Source organism: Aspergillus pseudodeflectus, assembly GCF_044049435.1.
Source record: "Aspergillus pseudodeflectus strain CBS 756.74 chromosome Unknown BJX68scaffold_81, whole genome shotgun sequence".
NCBI lineage: Eukaryota > Fungi > Ascomycota > Eurotiomycetes > Eurotiales > Aspergillaceae > Aspergillus > Aspergillus pseudodeflectus.
Window position 1 is genome coordinate 12,813 of NW_027263857.1, and position 17,864 is coordinate 30,676.

The 17,864-nt window shown below is 51.2% G+C and overlaps 8 protein-coding genes across 8 annotated transcripts; 6 read left to right on the forward strand and 2 right to left on the reverse strand.

The window, feature by feature from the left end:
* Nucleotides 1-271: 271 nt before the first annotated feature.
* Nucleotides 272-1,417, forward strand: BJX68DRAFT_248549 (uncharacterized protein). The gene has a single exon (XM_071041936.1). It carries the CDS (start codon nt 276-278, stop codon nt 930-932), a length of 657 nt encoding a protein of 218 aa, XP_070893176.1. The 5' UTR covers nt 272-275; the 3' UTR covers nt 933-1,417.
* BJX68DRAFT_209854 (uncharacterized protein) lies at nt 1,063-1,757 on the forward strand. Its single transcript, XM_071037715.1, has 2 exons — nt 1,063-1,417; nt 1,467-1,757. The coding sequence occupies exons 1-2, from the start codon at nt 1,192-1,194 to the stop codon at nt 1,562-1,564; spliced, it is 324 nt and encodes a 107-aa protein (XP_070893177.1). The 5' UTR covers nt 1,063-1,191; the 3' UTR covers nt 1,565-1,757.
* BJX68DRAFT_248552 (uncharacterized protein) lies at nt 1,396-2,949 on the forward strand. The gene is made up of 2 exons (XM_071041937.1): nt 1,396-2,640; nt 2,698-2,949. Exons 1-2 carry the CDS (start codon nt 1,950-1,952, stop codon nt 2,784-2,786), a joined length of 780 nt encoding a protein of 259 aa, XP_070893178.1. The 5' UTR covers nt 1,396-1,949; the 3' UTR covers nt 2,787-2,949.
* Nucleotides 2,930-5,056, forward strand: BJX68DRAFT_209843 (esterase-like/phytase family protein). Its single transcript, XM_071037714.1, has 3 exons — nt 2,930-3,539; nt 3,590-4,770; nt 4,837-5,056. Exons 1-3 carry the CDS (start codon nt 3,241-3,243, stop codon nt 4,923-4,925), a joined length of 1,569 nt encoding a protein of 522 aa, XP_070893179.1. The 5' UTR covers nt 2,930-3,240; the 3' UTR covers nt 4,926-5,056.
* On the reverse strand, nt 5,011-7,169 carry BJX68DRAFT_248562 (putative tubulin-specific chaperone c). Its single transcript, XM_071041938.1, has 4 exons — nt 6,573-7,169; nt 6,334-6,494; nt 5,541-6,275; nt 5,011-5,454 (listed from the first exon to the last, which is right to left on the reverse strand). The coding sequence occupies exons 1-4, from the start codon at nt 6,691-6,693 to the stop codon at nt 5,245-5,247; spliced, it is 1,227 nt and encodes a 408-aa protein (XP_070893180.1). The 5' UTR covers nt 6,694-7,169; the 3' UTR covers nt 5,011-5,244.
* Nucleotides 7,170-7,499: 330 nt separating this feature from the next.
* Nucleotides 7,500-10,947, reverse strand: BJX68DRAFT_279708 (uncharacterized protein; the record flags this gene model as incomplete). The annotated part of the gene is made up of 5 exons (XM_071048781.1): nt 10,137-10,947; nt 9,414-10,088; nt 8,657-9,346; nt 8,143-8,601; nt 7,500-8,087 (listed from the first exon to the last, which is right to left on the reverse strand). The coding sequence occupies exons 1-5, from the start codon at nt 10,755-10,757 to the stop codon at nt 7,500-7,502; spliced, it is 3,033 nt and encodes a 1,010-aa protein (XP_070893181.1). The 5' UTR covers nt 10,758-10,947.
* A 1,640-nt stretch (nt 10,948-12,587) lies between these two features.
* BJX68DRAFT_272432 (S53 family peptidase) lies at nt 12,588-14,433 on the forward strand (the record flags this gene model as incomplete). Its single annotated transcript, XM_071047207.1, has 2 exons — nt 12,588-14,086; nt 14,157-14,433. 2 exons carry the CDS (start codon nt 12,588-12,590, stop codon nt 14,431-14,433), a joined length of 1,776 nt encoding a protein of 591 aa, XP_070893182.1.
* A 975-nt stretch (nt 14,434-15,408) lies between these two features.
* BJX68DRAFT_248571 (glycosyltransferase family 31 protein) lies at nt 15,409-17,463 on the forward strand. Its single transcript, XM_071041939.1, has one exon. It carries the CDS (start codon nt 15,917-15,919, stop codon nt 17,390-17,392), a length of 1,476 nt encoding a protein of 491 aa, XP_070893183.1. The 5' UTR covers nt 15,409-15,916; the 3' UTR covers nt 17,393-17,463.
* Nucleotides 17,464-17,864: the final 401 nt, after the last annotated feature.

Below are 17,864 nucleotides of genomic sequence, written 5' to 3' on the forward strand. Positions count from 1 at the left end.
ATGATGCCGCGGGCGGTGAAGCTGTCCTAGGCACTGTACAACACCAACCAGCTTCAGCAACTACACGCGGTTATCAACCAACGTTTAAATCTGTTCATGCGATTGAATCAGCTCACGACTGGTACAGAGCCGTTTTTTTAAGACATTATCTAGCTCACTCTGTCATCACACTGAACCTCGGGACTACACTCCTTCAATGAGCATGACGACTCCCGGTCCATCTAGAATCGAACAGCTTCCCCTTCCGAAATTTGGATAGCGACACGCCGTGAATTATGGGGTCAAAGGACTATGGGCCTACTTGGATTCACCAACAATCACCGAAGCAGACGAACGACATACCTCTTTCCCCGTCAAAGCAAGCCCGATGGAGCCATGCAGCGCCTGATGATGAGGTGGAAATCTTGGATATTGAAGACCTCCCGACAAATAGCCATAGCGATTTTCTAGGCGCTCAGACTGTGAAGCCATATGAAATTGAAGAACCTGATGATGACACTGCATCCGAAATCCATAAGTCCAGCTTACCACAGCAGGAACAAACCCGACTCTGGGAGGATTTAGTCGGTTCAATGCAAGACCTTTCCTGCGACTCCGATACCAACAGCCCGGTGACAATGTATCCATCAAGAGGCAGAAAGAGGAGGCCCAGCAATATGGCGACCAGCCATTCCCACCCTGGCGAGGCCCGCCTCTCTACGTCCGGGCGGGATGGGCAATACGATGAGCATAGCTTAAACCCGAAGCGACGGCGGAGTCAAGGCAAGCCTCCAAAGAACTATGAATACTCCAGAACGAACCAAGAGCAGCGCATCCGCGCAGCTGAAGAGGGTGGCGGGACCTCCAGCGAGACTCTATCAGGGAATACAAGCGGCACAAATATCGATAGCACTAGCGGCTGTACAACCGCGGATGAGATGGACATAGATTAACCCTTGATTTGTTGGTGCGTGCCCTAGAACAAAGCAAGCCTGAGGTTGTACCTGCAACCTGCTCTCTCCAGCTCCATGGGTTCATTTCACGTGACTCGCTCTAGAAGGAGCTATGGTGATGACGTCAAACAATTCTCTCTCTTCATCTTAAGCTGAAGCTTGACATTCCGAGTTTCATCTTCCATGCAATCAATTGACCTTGCGGAGTACTTACTTCCTTAATCGCTCGTAGCGAGAGTTCTACTATCATTCTTTGACCATGGCAACTCGAACTTCTACTCGTCACGCAGCTCAAAAGGCCAAAGAGGCTATTTCAGCGGCCCCGGATACTAAGAGAAGGGGACCGGTTGGTACCAAGCGCAAAGGGCCCACCGAGAAGGCCCCGGAGCCAAAGAGGGAGAAGAAGGATATCGACAAAGTATCGAAGGAAGCTGAGAAGAAAGAGCCTGAGAAAACGCCTGAGCAGAAAGTAGAACCTGAAGAGAGTGAGTCGCATTAAGTCAGGTATTGCTGCTTGAGTCTAACCCATCGCAGAGAAAGAAGAGAAAGAGTCACAGGCAGAAGTAAAGCAGCTGGAAAAGCCCACAGAAGAACCGCAGAAAGTAGAACCTGAAGAGAGTGAGTCGCATTAAGTCAGGCATTACTGCTTGAGTCTAACCCATCGCAGAGAAAGAAGAGAAACAGTCACAGGCAGAAGTAAAGCAGCAAGAAAAGCCCACAGAAGAACCGCAGGCGGGGCCAAAGGCGCAGCCCGAAGCAGAGCTCGATGAACAGCCAGACGCAACATCGAAGGAACCTTCGCAGGACAAGCCCGAAGAGAAGTCAGAGAAAAGGCCAGATGAGACTCCAGAGAAGTCGAAGGAGTCAGAAACAAAGCAGGACACTGCCGCCGATGGAACTGAGGGTGATTTGAAGACCTCTCAGAAGCGAGAAGAAATCGTTCCGTCCAATATCCTTGAGAAAGGCATCATATACTTCTTCTATCGCGGTCGGGTCAATACCCAGGAAGCACACAGCATGCAAGACGTGGCGAGGAGCTTCTTTGTGCTGCGTCCTACCCCTCTAGGAGCTGCAGTGGATCCTGAACAAGGTGCAGTGGATACGGGTGCAAAGTGCCGGTTGCTGATGTTGCCCAAAAAGAAGTACCCAAGATCAGGTAAAGAGAGGGAGATGGGTTTCGTCGAGAAGTCTAACGTTTCGGTCAAAGAGCTGCAAGAGAGCTTTATTGCCGGTGATACCTATGAGACCTCTACTCGGGGCACACGTGAAGTCCCCGAAGCCAAACCCTATGCCGAAGGGGTTTATGCCATCACCTCTACCAAACGGGCAACTCACCTCGTGTATCATATTACGCTCCCCGAGCAGCTGGGAGAGATCCAAGAGGACTTCGGCCTGAGCAATCGCGGCAGCTGGCTCCTTCAGTCAAAGAATCCCAAGTTTCCTGGACCTTCGAATGCCCGTCTCCCGAAGGAACCAGAGTTCCCTGCGCATATTCAAGAGAAGTTCAAAGACTACCGCTGGATTCCAACAGAGCCGGAACTACTAGAATTCCCCAATGCGCAGTTTCTCATGGTCGGTTCAGCCACGGGAGACTTTGGAAAGGCAGCAACGGCGGAGTCGGGCGATAAGCGACCGGAAGAGGAGCAGCCCGAAGAAGAACTGGTCAAGATGGAAGATGAGAATGAGTCAAGAATCGAGGCCCTAGGAGGTAAGACATCCTCCATTCGTCTTCCCCTGCATTGGATTGTCAGCTAACCCCCACAAGGCGATCACGCGATCTACCAAGACCTGGGTTATCACGCGAAGGAGAAGTATTCCAAGTTAGAGACCACTTGGCGAGCTGGACACGAATAAGGCAAGTGAAATGTGGCGTCTATAGGTTTTGTGTTCCATCGGGAGAGACAAGTAATAATGCTGTACTGTTCAACGTGTGGAAAAAAGTCATCTTATCTCCAAGATCATATCTGGTTAATCACACCCGTAGTCTGGGGCTAAATCTGCCGCTAGATCCATGGACAGTTGCGTTGCTGATCTGATAATCTCATTGGGTCGGCTGCCATGGCCCTTGAAGCCATTCGCGAATCACAGTGTGTGTTTCTAGCACGTTGAAAGGCTTCATTTCTGCTGGCCACTGTGATCCCTGAACCATCTCTTCCAGAACGTCACATTTCAATGTTCCTTGCATCGCTCCTCCCGCACCTGTCGAGCTATTTATTCCTACTAAGCTGGTCGCCATGGTTCTTGGTTTCCCTTCTCAGAGTTCTTGGACCTTCTCGATTACTCTCATTTGTCCATAACTACTCCAACCATGAAGTGGTCCTTTTTCCTCCAAGCTCTGCCTCTGGCAGCAGCTGCAGCTGTCGGTGGTTCAAACCACTGCTCTCCCCACTATCCTCACAGCGTCGTAAACGAGACCACTTGCGGCGGCACACGCTATGCCTATACCGGTCTTGAAGGCTACGGCTTCGTTGCTTCTAACGCCCGCGACAAGTACGGCGACACTCTGGCTGGTCTCGGTAGCTCTGCAACCCTCGAGAAAGGCTCATGGCGTAAGACAGGCAGGGACTCGTACTCGGGTATCTTCTGGCTCCTGCCTGACCGTGGCTGGTAAATTATCATGTTGTCCAGAAGCACAGTCATGTCGCTAACAAGAGCAGGAACACAAACGGTACCCTCAACTTCAACCCCCGCATCCACAAGTTCGAAGTCTCCCTCAAGCTAGCCCCCAAGGCCTCCGCGAAGAACCCTTCCAAGCCCAACATGGACTTGAAGTACCTCGACACCATCCTACTACAGGATCCCAATGGCGAGCCTCTGACTGGTCTCGACCCGGACTTTACCGGACATGCTTCTTACAGGGGCTTCCCACCCCTCCCTGCGGCAACCTACGTTGGAAATGGCTTCGGCGGCGAAGGCTCCGGTGGAATGCGTGTGTCAGTCGACTCTGAGGGCCTGGTCATTGACAACGAGGGTTTCTTCTGGGTCTCCGACGAGTACGGCCCGTACGTGTACCGCTTCAACAAGCAAGGCAAGATGGTTCTCGCCCTGCAGCCCCCGAGTGCCTATCTTCCACTCCGCAACAACAGCCTCTCCTTCAGTGCCGCCAGCCCCCCACTCTATGCCCCTGACAAAATGCCTATCCCAGAGGACACCGACACCGGCCGCAATAACAACCAAGGCTTTGAAGCCCTCACCCTCTCCGAAGATGGCAAGACACTCTACGTTATGATCCAGTCTGCGCTTAACCAAGAGGGCGGCCCCAAGAAGAAGAACCGTCAGCCCGCGCGTGTCCTCGAGTATGACATCTCGAATCCCAGCAAGCCTCGCTACACTCACGAGTACGCCGTCGTCCTCCCCAAATACGTCGACTACACAGACAAAGACCTTGACGAGAAAGTTGCCTCGCAGTCCGAGATTCTCCAGCTCCCGGGAACCGGCGACTTCCTGATCCTCTCCCGAGACTCGGACTTCGGGCACGGTCACGAGGAATCCCTCTCCGTGTACCGCCAAGTTGACATCTTCTCAATCTCTTCCGAGACCACCGACCTCAAGGGCGAAAAGTATGATTCTGTCGGCGGGAGCATTGGAGACTCAAAGGGAAATCTGAACAGCGATATCACGCCGGCCGAGTACTGCCCATTCTTGGACTTCAACGTCAACTCGGAGCTAGCTAAGTTCGGGCTGCACAATGGCGGGGAGCAAGATGCTGGGCTTCTCAATGAAAAGTGGGAAGCGCTTGTTCTTGTTCCGGTTGAGCCTGATGCTCCTAGGAAGAAGGGGGAGAAGAAGGAGTACTTCCTCTTCACTTTCAGTGATAATGATTTCATTACGCAAGATGGTGAGTTACCATCTATCCATTATACTATTATGTGTAGGATGCGTTTGCTAACGAATTAATGTCTAGGTGCCATGAACTTCGGGAAGCTGCCCTACTCGGACGAGTCCGGCTTCGACCTTGACAGTCAGGCCCTCGTCTTCAGAGTAGAATTTTAGACCAACGCCTGAGTATCTAAGTCTCTTCCCCGCTTGAGAGCAGGCTTCTCTTTGTGCATCTTTTTCCTACTACCACTCATTCACTTGTATATCGATTTCATTTTCCTATTGCACTGTATAAATAGTAATACAGGTTATGTGACAAGTCACGATGAGAGATACCACGTTCCATAATAACGCCTGCAATCAACCCAGTAAGAGCAGTACACCAAGCCACCTAGAACACAGAAACTCCGAGACCAGGAGAAGGAGAGTAAGTTGAATGCAGTTAGCATCTTGTCAACAAATGCACAGAGAAGACTCAACCCGCAGCTTCATCTTAGTGCTTAAGGATATTAACCGCACGCAGAATTTCTTCACACGACCAACATGGTCCACCAGGGACAATCTCCGTCCAGACCTCCTGGGGCACACCGTCGTCCTGGCCAAGTAGACTCCAGTTCGGGCTGGGCTCTGGCTTGATCCATTTGAAGTCTTCGACGAGGCTCCAGCGGTCGTCGGTGTCGAGGCGGTCGTGATCGAGGGCTTGCTGTTTTTCAAGTTTAGTTAGTACACTATAGCGTTTCACCTTCATGTTTGAAGAGACTAGGTGAGGGTATGAACAAGAGCACTTACATATCCCTTCGGGATCCTCCCAAATCGGATATCCGTGCAATCCTCGATAATTGGGTTGCTGGAGGAGCTAAGGTACACGTCTACGTTCTTGCAGTCGTGCATGCGGAACTGGCGACAGTCGACGACGATAATACTATTGCGCACTCCAGTCAGGTGTGCAGGCCCATCAATCTGCCCACAGAGGAGCAAGCTGTCAGAGACGGTCTTGACCATCAAACTGGCATATGGTTTGCCGTTGGCGGTGGGAATAGACATATCGACGACGCAACGGTCCATTGCTGTGACGGATGCCGGGACTGCGGCGGTGGAGCCCGACGATGGGAGCATGATGTGTAGTCCCGTGTGGTCATTTACCGTGACCGCGTTAACGGACTGTGCTGCGAAGTTCTGCTGGTTTCGTTGTTTCTTGCTCAAGCGGTCCGTGACGTTGTCCACGGTCACTTCGGGAACGGAGCTAGGGATTGTGCCTTGCCTAAGGAGGTGGAGTTGTTTGTCTGGCTCGTTTAGAGGAGTGTTGACGCAGTTGGGCGTTGCTAATCCGGAAGAACCGACGGAGGATGCGCCGGGGGATGGGTAGCCGCCTATTCCTAGCTGGCCTTGGACCATCATTGACGCTGTATCGGGGAGGGAGAGGAGGTTGCCGGGTGAGTTTCGCTTGTTCTTGAAGCTGAACTTGGGGCGCGGCTCGACTGTAGCGCGTGTTTCTGCTAGTTTGTCCTGGAGAGCTTTGATGGCCTGCGAGCATTGTCAGAACATGACAACTTCGATTTGAACCCCAAAGAACAGAGCATACCTCGGCATATATCCGCTGATCATACGTAGGAATATAGCTAGCAGCGTCCTTGACCTCATTGGACAACCGCGCAATCCCAGCTAGACAATGATCCGTAGCATCCGTCCGCTCCCCGCCAACTAGCGAGGTATCCGCGAGGGTATCCATCTGTCCCTGCAAGGCTACAGGAAAGAGAAAACAAGAGTCAGATTGGCTCTGACGAGTGAATGCATAGCACAGAGAGATCGACTAGTCCATACCAGTGATTTCATGCTGGAAGTAGCGGAAGAACCGTTCCTTCAGTGGGATATCGGAGCTCTGGATCGTCTGGTTCTCGGACATGGACGGCCGGCGAGCCTGCTCCAATTCGGCTTGCGACATAATTGCGGCTCTAACGATAAGGTGTTCTGATGGATGTAGTGGCCAGAGGAAGATCGTTCGAGATGCTAATGTGGTAACGAGGTAGGCTTGATGACGTCGATATGAGAGGGGGTTCAGTTCGTGGAAGATTGATCACGCTCGACGATATATTGTCAGACAACGAGCTTCCAGAATGAAGAAGCTTCCTAAAAGGTAAATCATGCCTCGTTAGCATAAAATCCAGAAACAAGAAAGCTTTCTTTCCATTGAGCCGGCCGATAAGCAACGAGGTGGACCAAAATGAGGGGTGGAACGATACCCAGTCAATAACAGCACGCGACCTCGTTTCGGGTGCGAGTTAGTGATGACTATTGCCTGTAATTATTGCGCATTTCTGTGGAGAACACCTTACAGAGGAATTGCATCCCGCAATCTCTGCCAGGTCTCTTGACTTGTGGTGTGATTGACGAGATAAAAGTGAATGACGTCGGTCGATCATCACATTTGTTTGAGCGGCGAGGTCCAGAAGGTGGAGCAAAAAGGGTTTAGCGTCGACCAGCACCACTATGTATATACTTTTGCGGCTTGAAGATGGTTTGTGATTAAACACATTAGTGGCTAAGATGATTCGAATCTAGGAGAATTTCTGATGATGGCCCAAAGAAGCTTACTGTCCTGGCTAGCCCTTGTTCCAAAGCTTGAATAGCATCACGAATCGACTCATTAGGGCATACTCAAGGGGCACTGCTCAGCTAGGACTTTGTTCAAGAAACTTTCATATACTATTAACAGATAGCAGCTCTAATTAACTCACAATGTCTTCAGCCTCATGTAGCCGGCAGTTCCGGCAGGTTAGGCCTTGGTATTGACTGAAGCGCTTCTATACCTGAGTCAATCTGCCTTGACAGCGACGACGGCTGATGCCGCGGCCTATAGAACTCGTTCAGCAGCGGCCTTTCAACGACAAGCCGGTCAAACTCTGGTCTTAGGTCATAGTCACTAATGACCTCTCCTCCGGTATGCAAGCTAATCGTCCTGAGCATTAGTTTCCCCTCCTTCGACCAAAATGCCACCACCTCTGTTTCCTCAGGAAAGGCCAGAGCCAAGTGGCCTGGTCGAAACGCAGACGGGCTGATCTTTGATATGGCCTTTTTCATCTTTGTCGGGATGAGCGAGCCGCTGGCTGTTGAGTCGCAGAGGTACATCTGTTTCATGCCGTTTGCCATGACGAACCGCGAGCCGGACGGTGATTGCGCTGCGTGGACGATTTGAGGGCTTAGTGGGTTGCTGGTGATGGTATTGGTGGAGATGGAGTAGGATATTGGGTATTCCTTTGTGAGGAAGGCGGTTAGGACGATTGTTTGGTTGAAGTTGTCGTAGTATACGGATGTGAGGTCTTCGTCGTCGGTGGTCCACTAGAGACGATTAGTGATGTCGGACTGGAAGGTGGGAGAACGAGATATATCTTACAGGAGGTAGCTTGAAGGACTTCGAGCTATCCGCGTCAATATTCCACTCCTGATCAATGCAGTTCCACACATCAACATAGGCATACTGATCCCCGAGATGTGTTGCAACAATGAATCGTTTTCGGTCGACAGAGAACTGAAGCCTTCGTGCAAAGACTGTCTCGTTACTCTCTTCTCGAACTGTTATTTCGGTCTCGGAGATATTTTTGATGTGTGCTGTTGCTGAATGTATATATTTTCTAGCAGGGTAGCGGTCCGATTTACCTCCCAGTCGAATCTCACGGATACCACTATCAGTGATTTCGTACACTCGAACCTCCTCTTTTAGCGCAAATGCCACAAACCGATCGTCGCGCGACATGACCATACAGGTAATGGGCAAGGTGCGCTGTTGTGTCTCGATGGTCACGTACGCTTCAGGAGTGGGGCCGTTGTTTCTGAATATTAGAAGCTCGTAGTGCTATAGGCATGTCAGTCGCGAAATATATCCATAGACATCTAGTGGATATAACTACCTCTCCGGCAGAAGCAACCACAGCACACCGCTGGCTCCCAGCTGCAGCATACTGGACGCCAGTTACATCGTACCGATGGCCTCTAGCCCCCCTGCCATCCAGAGGCTTGAGCTCAAATCGCATTACCCAACTGCTTGCCGTGTCCCAGAACAGGAGGCTTTGCCCCGATGCTGAGAAGGAATAACGAGCCTGGCGGGGTAGGTGATGCCCCTTGGAGGAGTTTCTTCTGAACAGGGACGTACTTCCGGTCAGGGAAAGGGTCGCATTCTTGAGGTCTTTCGATAGCGACCGAATCAACTGCTTTTCCTGTGGTTGGCCCGTTCTAGGCCGGGTCAAACTTGAGATTGAAGTTGGCGTCTCAGGCGTAGTAGAAGATCGATCTTTGGTTGACAGTTTGAAGAACGAAAGGCTCTGTGATATTGGTGACACTGGGCTTCTCAAAGCTTCTACCGAGTCTTGCCGCGATAACTGGTCTGTGGAGTTAGTCCTAGAGCTTGAACGAGAAGTTGTATGCCTAGATGCCGAGTCTGGTAGGGAGTACCGCCCACTGCTCTCTGACTCGGTAAGATTGAGGGAATCGGAAACCTGCTCAAGGGGTTCGATCATCCGAGCATGCTGGATCTTGACCCTCCCGGGGCACAAGGGACAGAGGGTGTCCATTGTGAGGAATCGCGATTTCTCTTGCAATTGCTTCAGGTAAGTTAGCCCGGCACAATCGTTTGGAATAGATCAGCAGAAAATAAAGTCATTGTCGTACTTCGTATGCCTTCCTGTCGGAATTTTTCAGCTGTTCGTCCAACAGAGCTTCAGGAACTGGATGGACCGCGGGACAATTGACAACATATACGGCACCTGCTATGCTCCGTCTGGCTTGGGCCTGACTGGACCCTGGGAAGGATGAGTTCTGCAACCATTGAGTCAAGTGCTGCTGATAGTCATGAGAGAATGCTTCCAACTCTCCATTACAGTCCCACAGTTGAACCCTGCGATTGATGAGCCATCTCATAAGGTGTCCTAGACCAGAGTCCACAAATTCCCTTGTTGGCGCGAGTTGACTCCAGGCGTCTCTGATTCTCCTAGTTTGTATAGGTGGATTATCACCGCCGGTTTGGCTCAAAACCACGGTTGCCAGAACTTGCAGAGATGGTATATTGAATTCATCGTCAAAAGCTGCTAAAAGCGTCCTTGCCAGCTTTTTCCGGTTGTCCTTTGTCTGATTAGATGCCTCGTCCACCTTCAGAGCAGCAGCACTGGTATACCCTTGCTCTTGTGAGATCCGACGACGGTCGATGTGGCACTGAATGGATGCAGATTCAGCCGCCCATAGGAGGTCAAGCAAGAGGTAGAACGACGTCAGCTGATCATCTTTATTCTTTATGAGTGCGGTCAAGAGGTCTGTTACTAGGGTGTCCGGGGCACCGGGGAATGGATACTATGGTAAGGTTAGAAACAACCAATTAACAGGGAAAGGGAAGCGCACAATTCCAGATGTGAAAACGGGGAGATACGATCTGCTGGATTTGATTAGGGATTGCTGAGTGCGATAGAGATTCGAGGACCCAATGTTGGTGATTGCGCGTGGCAAGAGGTCGTTTATCAAGAAGCGCTCCGAACTGGAGAGGTCAGGATGTTCCCAGGCTGATCGCATCGCCCGTTCCAATCTGAACTTCGAATCAGAGTTGAGTGCCTCGCCACGCAATATAAGCAGCCGAATGCCGACGAGAAACGTGTGCGCCATGAGGTGTCTATACTTCAAAAGGTCGGTAGGTGTTGCCTTTGTGCATGGAAAGAGGTCCATCTTGACCTTTGCCAAGTACATGAGGGTTGAGAAGATAGAATTCGATGAAATCAGGTACGGAACGAAGTAGGGATGACAGTCTCGCATAGTCGCCAGACCCTGGAGATACGTCCGTTGCGCATTGAAGAGAGTCTGTATCCATAACACAGACCGAGTCAGGGATTCCATGTCCGAGGCATCGCCATGCTGCCCTGCGTGCACAGCGAGGCTCGTCGCATGCTCCCCGATAATTTCATGAAGGATGTTCTCGAGGTCCCGGCGACCTAGCTGTTCCCACACTGCTGCTACCAATGGATGGGACATGGAGAAAGATCAAAGAGAATGGCTAAACATAAAGAGCGATCTGAAACCACACAATGCTCGCTTACGCCAGAGGCATTTGGCGATGAGGGAAGGCCACCACCACGGCAAACGAAAAGCTGAAAAATGCGACAATAAAATTGTTTGTGGAGCGGTTCCGAAGGTTGAGGAATGGAAGATGCGGCGACGTATTGAGCTAGCCAGATGACGAGGGGAAGGCATCAAGGCTAAGCGCCCGATTATTTGATTCTTTGCTGCAAAGTCTTGAATAGTGCTTTCAGCTGATGCAAGTCTGCGTCTTGTCTTACCCGAGCGTGCCTGCGATTGGCACAAATGTAAGCCGGACGGATAACTGCCAAAAAAAAGAAATACTCGGCGATCACCTCCGCAGACAAGATTGCTGCTCAGCTTTCGAAGCTACTAAGTATGAGTTGTTTGGCAGGGATCTTTTGTAGAACAATGCTCGCGAGGGGGCTTAGAACAATATGTACCCGGTTGGGCCCTATTCACGCGGTGCCTGTTCAGCAGACAAGGGAGGATGGGGCGATTGGACGAGGGCAAAGGCGCTCCGAGTTAAAGATCTTGTCTACCGAAGAGCCGCAAGGGCAGAGAGTCAGCATGGAACAGAACATTGCAGAAGGTGACATCCTATCAGTGCTTAGATTTGAGAGTCTGCAAAGATTAAATGCCCATGTGTTTCAGAATAGGATTGTTCAATGCATGACATCTCATCTGCAAGATTATCATGAAGTTAGCAACTCTTATTCGTTGAAGTTGCTGATAATGCTACTGTTACAATTAAGAGGAGCCAATCCATCTTTTACAATTGCTGTGGGTCATGTACTCCTACGTACTAGGAATAGTCCTCTAGCATCATCACCACAGCAAAGGTCTATATTACATGGCTGCTTCCTAGGCATAGCCTCCTGGGTGTGTTGCCGCCTCAGCTCTCTGCCTGTTGGTGTCTGACTCTAGAACAACTCAAGAATTCTTGATTTACTTGGAAAAGTGCTATCAAGAAACTTGATAATCCAGCTGTCGGCAAACAGAGAGGCCCTGCCGCCCCATGCCAGAACTATGACTTACTGGTTGAGCAGGCACATGTGGGTCAGCCCCGAATCGCCCTTCCCAAATCCAGCTAGCGCCATAGTTTGTTCAAAGCAAGAATCCAGGTGGGCCCTGATGATCGCCGGCTACGATTGGCCAGAACTTTCCATTCCCTTGCTTCTTTGGGGCCTCAATAACACAGGGATATTTTCTTCTCAATAAACACAACAAAGAAATGAGCAGAATGCACTGGCCTCAGCGGCACAGAAAAGACTTGCCCCTCATGAGCAGAATTGACGAGCAGATGACTCGGCTTTCGGCCAGTGTGCAGTCTGCACCATTGGCTTGGGAGGCCAGCGAGCTTCAACTGCCGAGTTCTGATGATCGTGCGTAGAAGGTTGTCAAGCATACCGAGCACGGTCCTATAGTCGGCTGTGTCACATTCCTCCCCAGCAGGAACGGATGCCGGTTGACTTTGACGCGTCTTTCCCCCGGATGCTTCATGGAAGTGAACTGACTGGCTTCGAGGAAGAAGAGGCTGGTTGTCAAGCACTGAGAACTCTGGATCTTCTCCTTCAAAGCCGACCTTCACTCATTGAGCTAACCTCGAATGAAATAGCCACACTGGGCAAACGCTGCCCGGCATTGAACCAAGGAACGTTGCGAGGTGGAGACATTTTGGCAGGGGTGTATTCTCCGCGATAGAAATTCTCCGGGTTTCCTTCATATGTCAAGTTCTGAGTCTCGCTTTCTCCTCGTGTCACCGATTAGTCCTATACAGACTCGATGAGCTCACTCGCTTCTATTGCAGGGGCGATTTACCTCGTCCTCTCCTGCTTCCTCGCCGTCGTTACTGCAGAATCTAGTTATGTCACCGTTGAACAACTACAGAAAGCCCCCGATGGCTGGCTTCGAGGGCCCCTACCAACACCCGTAAAGCAGATGCGATTCCATATAGCTGTCAAACAAGAGAGAGCAACTGAGGTGGAACAGATGGTTCTCGACATGTCCACGCCTGGCCACCGCAACTATGGAAATCACTTGAAACGAGACGAGATCAGGGCTTTAGTTCGCCCGTCCAACCGCACTATGGAGCAGGTACTATCGTGGCTTGTGGCAGAAGATATACCTTCAGAATCCATAACTAGTCATGGGAATTGGGTTGAAGCGACGATGTCTGTTTCCCAGGCGGAGTCGTTGTTGAAGACCAAGTTTCATCGCTACTCACATCGCACGACGCACAAACAGACGGTCAGAACGCTCAGTTACTCAGTACCGCGGGAGATTTACCCATATATCCAGCTAATACAGCCTACGACGCACTTTGGCCAGCCAGGAGCACAGTTTGCACGGCCTACTTTTGAGCCAGTCGCTGCGACATTCCATGACCTAACCTCCAACTGCACAAAGTCGGTGACACCAGACTGCCTGCGTGAGCTGTATGGTATCTACGACACGATTGCAGAGCCGGACCCTCGCAACAGGCTTGGAATATCCGGGTATCTGGAGCAGTATGCACGCTACAGCGATCTGGAGCAGTTCATGGAAACATATGCACCAAATAGGACAGAGACCAACTTTACCGTCGTCTCTATCAATGGAGGCCTGAATCTACAAACCTCTTCGAGAGGTAGCACTGAAGCAAGCTTGGATGTCCAATACGCCCTCTCGCTTGCGTACAACACACTCGCGACGTTCTATAGCACGGGAGGAACGGCCCCATTCTTACCAGGCGTAGGAGAGTCGGGCGAAGACGAATCTACCAACGAGCCCTACCTCGAGCAACTCCACTATCTTCTCAACCTACCAGACGAGGAGCTACCTGCCGTTCTTACAACATCCTACGGAGAAGACGAACAGAGCGTCCCGGAATCATATTCCGACGCAACCTGCAATCTGTTTGCTCAGCTTGGGGCTCGTGGAGTCTCCGTAATCTTCAGCAGTGGCGATGACGGCGTGGGAATGTCATGTTTGACCAACGACGGTACCAACAGGACAAGATTCCAGCCCATATTTCCGGCATCGTGCCCTTTCGTCACCGCAGTTGGCGGTACGCATGGCACAAATCCAGAGAAAGCGATCGATTTCTCCGGCGGCGGCTTCTCAGAACGGTTTCCACGCCCCACGTATCAGGATGCCAGTGTCGGAAACTATCTTAAAAGGCTCGGTGACAGGTGGGATGGGCTGTACAATCCGCATGGAAGAGGCATCCCCGACGTGGCCGCTCAGGCCAACAACTATCTCATCATTGACCACGGTCAGGCATACAGGATTGGCGGCACAAGGTAAGTGATTCGTCCCTGATCTTATAATGACCCTTGCCCCGCCTTTTGTACCTTTCTAATGGTAATCCAGCGCCTCGGCCCCGGTATTCGCAGCCATCGTCTCCCGGCTAAACGCAGCACGACTGAGGGACGGCAAGCCGAGACTCGGCTTCCTCAATCCGTGGCTATACTCGCTGAACCAAACAGGCTTCACTGATATTGTCAATGGAGGGTCGACGGGGTGCTACGGCGACTATGGTGTTGAAGTGCCGTATGCGAGCTGGAACGCAACGCCTGGATGGGATCCGGCCACGGGGTTAGGGACGCCTTTCTATAATACGCTTGTGAAGGTTGCGAGTGAGTTATGAGCGTTGCTTTTGATGGTCGTCTTTTGTGTTTTTCTTTCTTTTTCTGGACTAGGTTGGTTTTCATCGGCGCGCGTGTTGAGTTGGAACAATAGTGATTTTTATCCCAGGCGGAGTTGCGAGGTTTTCTTCTTTCATCAAGGGTTGTAAGTGTTAGCTGCCACTGCAATTATACCTAGAATGTGTATCTCATCATTCGTGCAGACATTCGAATGTCTTGTTAGCCAGACGCTGAGGCTCGCTGCCAGTAATCGATCTCAAGGTGCCGCTGTTGCGGTCTTCAAGGGTCTTTGGGCGCGCTTCAACATTGCTCAACGTGATCCCATCGAGCATCCATCTTTTCGCCCCAAAGCTCCATGATAACTAATCAACATCCCTTGATCTTCAGCCGCAATTCCAGTTCCAACTCCAAGCGTTTGCAAAGCAAAGGCGCTAAAAAAGCAACGGGTTTGTTCAAACGCCAACTCAATGTTTCACCAGGGGTTCCCGGTTAAGATTGCTGATCGGATGACCCGAGCGATGAGTGTCACACCGTTGAGAGGTGGACAAAGGAAGTCAAATGGGTCAACTTCGGAGGGTAACCCCTGAGTAAGCGGTATCTTAATCATAGAATTGAGTTTCCAGTTCTTGACATCAAGATAAACTCGAAAGTCTGTTATCATGAACTTTGACGAGGTGTTCCCGCGTCATGATTGAGGGTTCTGTGGGGCTGAGAAAGGCAGTCTCTGGAGGGCCTGGACAGCCCGCCCAGAACTTGGTGCGTAAGCTTAGAGGGCCAAGCGAGCGCGACCCGTTTTCGCCCCCATCCAGCCAGGCCAATCAAGCCGGCGATTTATGCCTGGGAGGCGGCAGGATCTTGTGTCGCGACTCGCGAATGTCTAGCGGCTGGAGCCGTCAGTTCGTTCCCTGAATGAGCTGGCTTTGCCTTAACTCTCGAGAGTGTGCCAGGCAACCGAGGTCGGAGAATTTCTTGCGTTACAACAGTGCTAGGCCGAGTCTGGCGCGTACTTGGCAATATCTCGTCCAAAGCGTGCCTTGACTGAGGGTGCAGATTGGTTCAAGCAGTTTGACACTCCCGAGTACCTCAGCCCCGTGGCAGTGAGGCTCCTAGAGGGTCCGAGGGACTTTGCCCGTTTGTTAGCCTATGTTAGGCGATTACGTCTTCGCCGCTGGAGAGCTTGCGCCGATCGGCCAACCCATGCGGGGCGGGCATCACCAGGCGCCTATGATGTTTGCCCGGCCTCTTTGAATCCCTTGTTCAAGGGACATTACGGGCCAACTAGCGATCAGCCCATCATCGATTTTATTTGGTTGAATGAAACACGGGCCTCCGCCACCCCATGTCACGCTTTTCTTCTCTCCCAGCCGCGTCGCGGCTGTCATCTGGCATCGTCACCATTTTTATCGAGATTTCCGGGGTACGCGCGAACAGCCTGCACCCATCAAATGGGTGTAATCCCTACCTAAAGCATTCTTAAACCTTGCGATGGCCCTAGGCCGGGCAAGCTTTCCAAAGCCATTGCGGTGGATCTGCCAGGCTTTACTGCTCGGTGGACTCATTGTCATCATTTCTCAGTCAGCTTATGTGCTTCACACTCAGAAGCCAGAATTTGGTTGGGAAAAGACCACTCCAGAGCCGCCAAATGGGAGCCCACCACGACCGCATCGTCCGGATCCTTCATCCAAAGACACTACTGAGCCCGAATCTCCTCCAGATTGCCACCTGTTCCCGATCGATGCCTTTGCGGAAGATGGCATTCAGGTCACATTGAAAATTGGGGGAGCGGAATCTCAAGAGCGACTTCGGTCCCACGTCGAAGGTGCCACCACATGCATTCCGAATCTTCTGGTTGTGTCTGATATGGGCCAAAAGCTCGGCCCCTTCCACAGTCATGACGTGCTGGCAGACGTGATCCATGTGCTGTCTGAAGAGGATAAACGGGCGTACCAGCAACAGCGGGAGTATCATTATTACTGGGACAAGGAACTCGCGCCCACTAATGCAGGTTGGAGGCTGGATCGATATAAATTCCTGTCCATGGTGGAGTATGCATATGCCCAGAACCCAAATGCCAAGTGGTACGTGTTCATGGAGACCGATTCGTTGGTGCTCTGGGAGAATTTGGTGCAGCTTTTGGCGCGATATAAGTGGACCGATCCCTTATATATGGGATCTCCGACTCCAGGCAGAGACCTGGGGACCTGGTGGACTCCAGTCAAAACTTTCTTCGTTTATGGTGGATCAGGAATTGTGCTCTCTGCAGCTGCAATGGACAACTTGCTCCGGGAGGATCGCTCAGGAAGTGCCCGAGGCGGGTCGGATCAAGAGTCGCAGCTTTTGATCACAAAATATCAGGATATGGTCCGGGAAGACTGTTGCGGAGACTCAGTATTAGGCTGGGTTGCTGCCCAGAGAGACGTCCATATAGCTGGACTCTGGCCTATGTTCAATCCCAACTCTTTCCACACCACGCCCCTGGGTCGAGCGTACTGGTGCCAGCCTGCCGTCAGCTTCCACAAGAGTGATCCCTTTGAATCGGTAGAACTATGGAAATGGTCAGCAAAAAGACAAGCGGATGGGGGAGACACGCAACGACCGATGCTGTACTTTGACCTTGTCGACTATTACGACTTTGAAAACCGTCCCGTTCGCGAAGACTGGAAAAACGCAGACCACGATGCCTTTGATGCCCCAAAACACGAAGATCACGACTCCTTTGAATCTTGCCAGAAAGCATGCCGCGACCATTCCGACTGTCTCCAGTTCACGTACCACCAGAAAAAGTGCCGACTCGTACGCACCATCAGTCTCGGATCATTTGCTGGGCCGGACGTGGGAGACAAGTCTGAGAACGGACGGTGGATAGCAGGCTGGGATGTAGAGAGCATCCGAGAATTTAGAAAGGAGCGTGCTTGTGAGGAGGTGGACTGGCCAGAGCCAAGTACGGAGCGGATATATTGAACCCTTATCCATACCCAAATTTTGCATGTTACGATACATTATGATCCATTTCAGGTTAATATAACTAATACAATAAATTTCAAAGAGAAGAAGACCCTTTCCTCAAACCAAAGCACGTGCTTATTGCTTTGCTCCTTCCAGTGTTATTCAACAACCGCATTTCATGTCCTACCCTGCGGAACCTGGTACTATGGTGGTCAGGACTTACCAACTTGATTGTGCTCAAGCCCCATCACTCCAACCACTGGAACTCCAATAATGAACATACCTAAACTTAACATAAACATAATAATGCTCAATTCAGCGACTGGAAGACTAAAATGCCAGATCAGTGCCCATCGTAGTGTTGTCAAACAGTAGGTAGTTGAATGTGTATTGAAGAGGGCAAGGGCGCATAGAACAATGGTCTCATTACCTGTCAATATCATCTATATGGCATATTTGACCCGAATGATGGGAATTCTAACTGGCC

Excerpts from the sequence above, each read along its gene's own strand:
- BJX68DRAFT_248549 (XM_071041936.1), top strand. The coding sequence starts at position 276 with ATGGGGTCAAAGGACTATGGGCCTACTTGGATTCACCAACAATCACCG.
- BJX68DRAFT_209854 (XM_071037715.1), top strand. The coding sequence starts at position 1,192 with ATGGCAACTCGAACTTCTACTCGTCACGCAGCTCAAAAGGCCAAAGAG. Across the intron at positions 1,418-1,466 it reads GAAAGTAGAACCTGAAGAGA|AGAAAGAAGAGAAAGAGTCA; the intron begins GTGAGTCGCATT and ends AACCCATCGCAG.
- BJX68DRAFT_248552 (XM_071041937.1), top strand. The coding sequence starts at position 1,950 with ATGCAAGACGTGGCGAGGAGCTTCTTTGTGCTGCGTCCTACCCCTCTA. Across the intron at positions 2,641-2,697 it reads AAGAATCGAGGCCCTAGGAG|GCGATCACGCGATCTACCAA; the intron begins GTAAGACATCCT and ends AACCCCCACAAG.
- BJX68DRAFT_209843 (XM_071037714.1), top strand. The coding sequence starts at position 3,241 with ATGAAGTGGTCCTTTTTCCTCCAAGCTCTGCCTCTGGCAGCAGCTGCA. Across the intron at positions 3,540-3,589 it reads CTCCTGCCTGACCGTGGCTG|GAACACAAACGGTACCCTCA; the intron begins GTAAATTATCAT and ends TAACAAGAGCAG. Across the intron at positions 4,771-4,836 it reads TGATTTCATTACGCAAGATG|GTGCCATGAACTTCGGGAAG; the intron begins GTGAGTTACCAT and ends ATTAATGTCTAG.
- BJX68DRAFT_248562 (XM_071041938.1), bottom strand. The coding sequence starts at position 6,693 with ATGTCGCAAGCCGAATTGGAGCAGGCTCGCCGGCCGTCCATGTCCGAG. Across the intron at positions 6,495-6,572 it reads CTTCCAGCATGAAATCACTG|CCTTGCAGGGACAGATGGAT; the intron begins GTATGGACTAGT and ends TCTTTCCTGTAG. Across the intron at positions 6,276-6,333 it reads ATCAGCGGATATATGCCGAG|GCCATCAAAGCTCTCCAGGA; the intron begins GTATGCTCTGTT and ends CAATGCTCGCAG.
- BJX68DRAFT_248571 (XM_071041939.1), top strand. The coding sequence starts at position 15,917 with ATGGCCCTAGGCCGGGCAAGCTTTCCAAAGCCATTGCGGTGGATCTGC.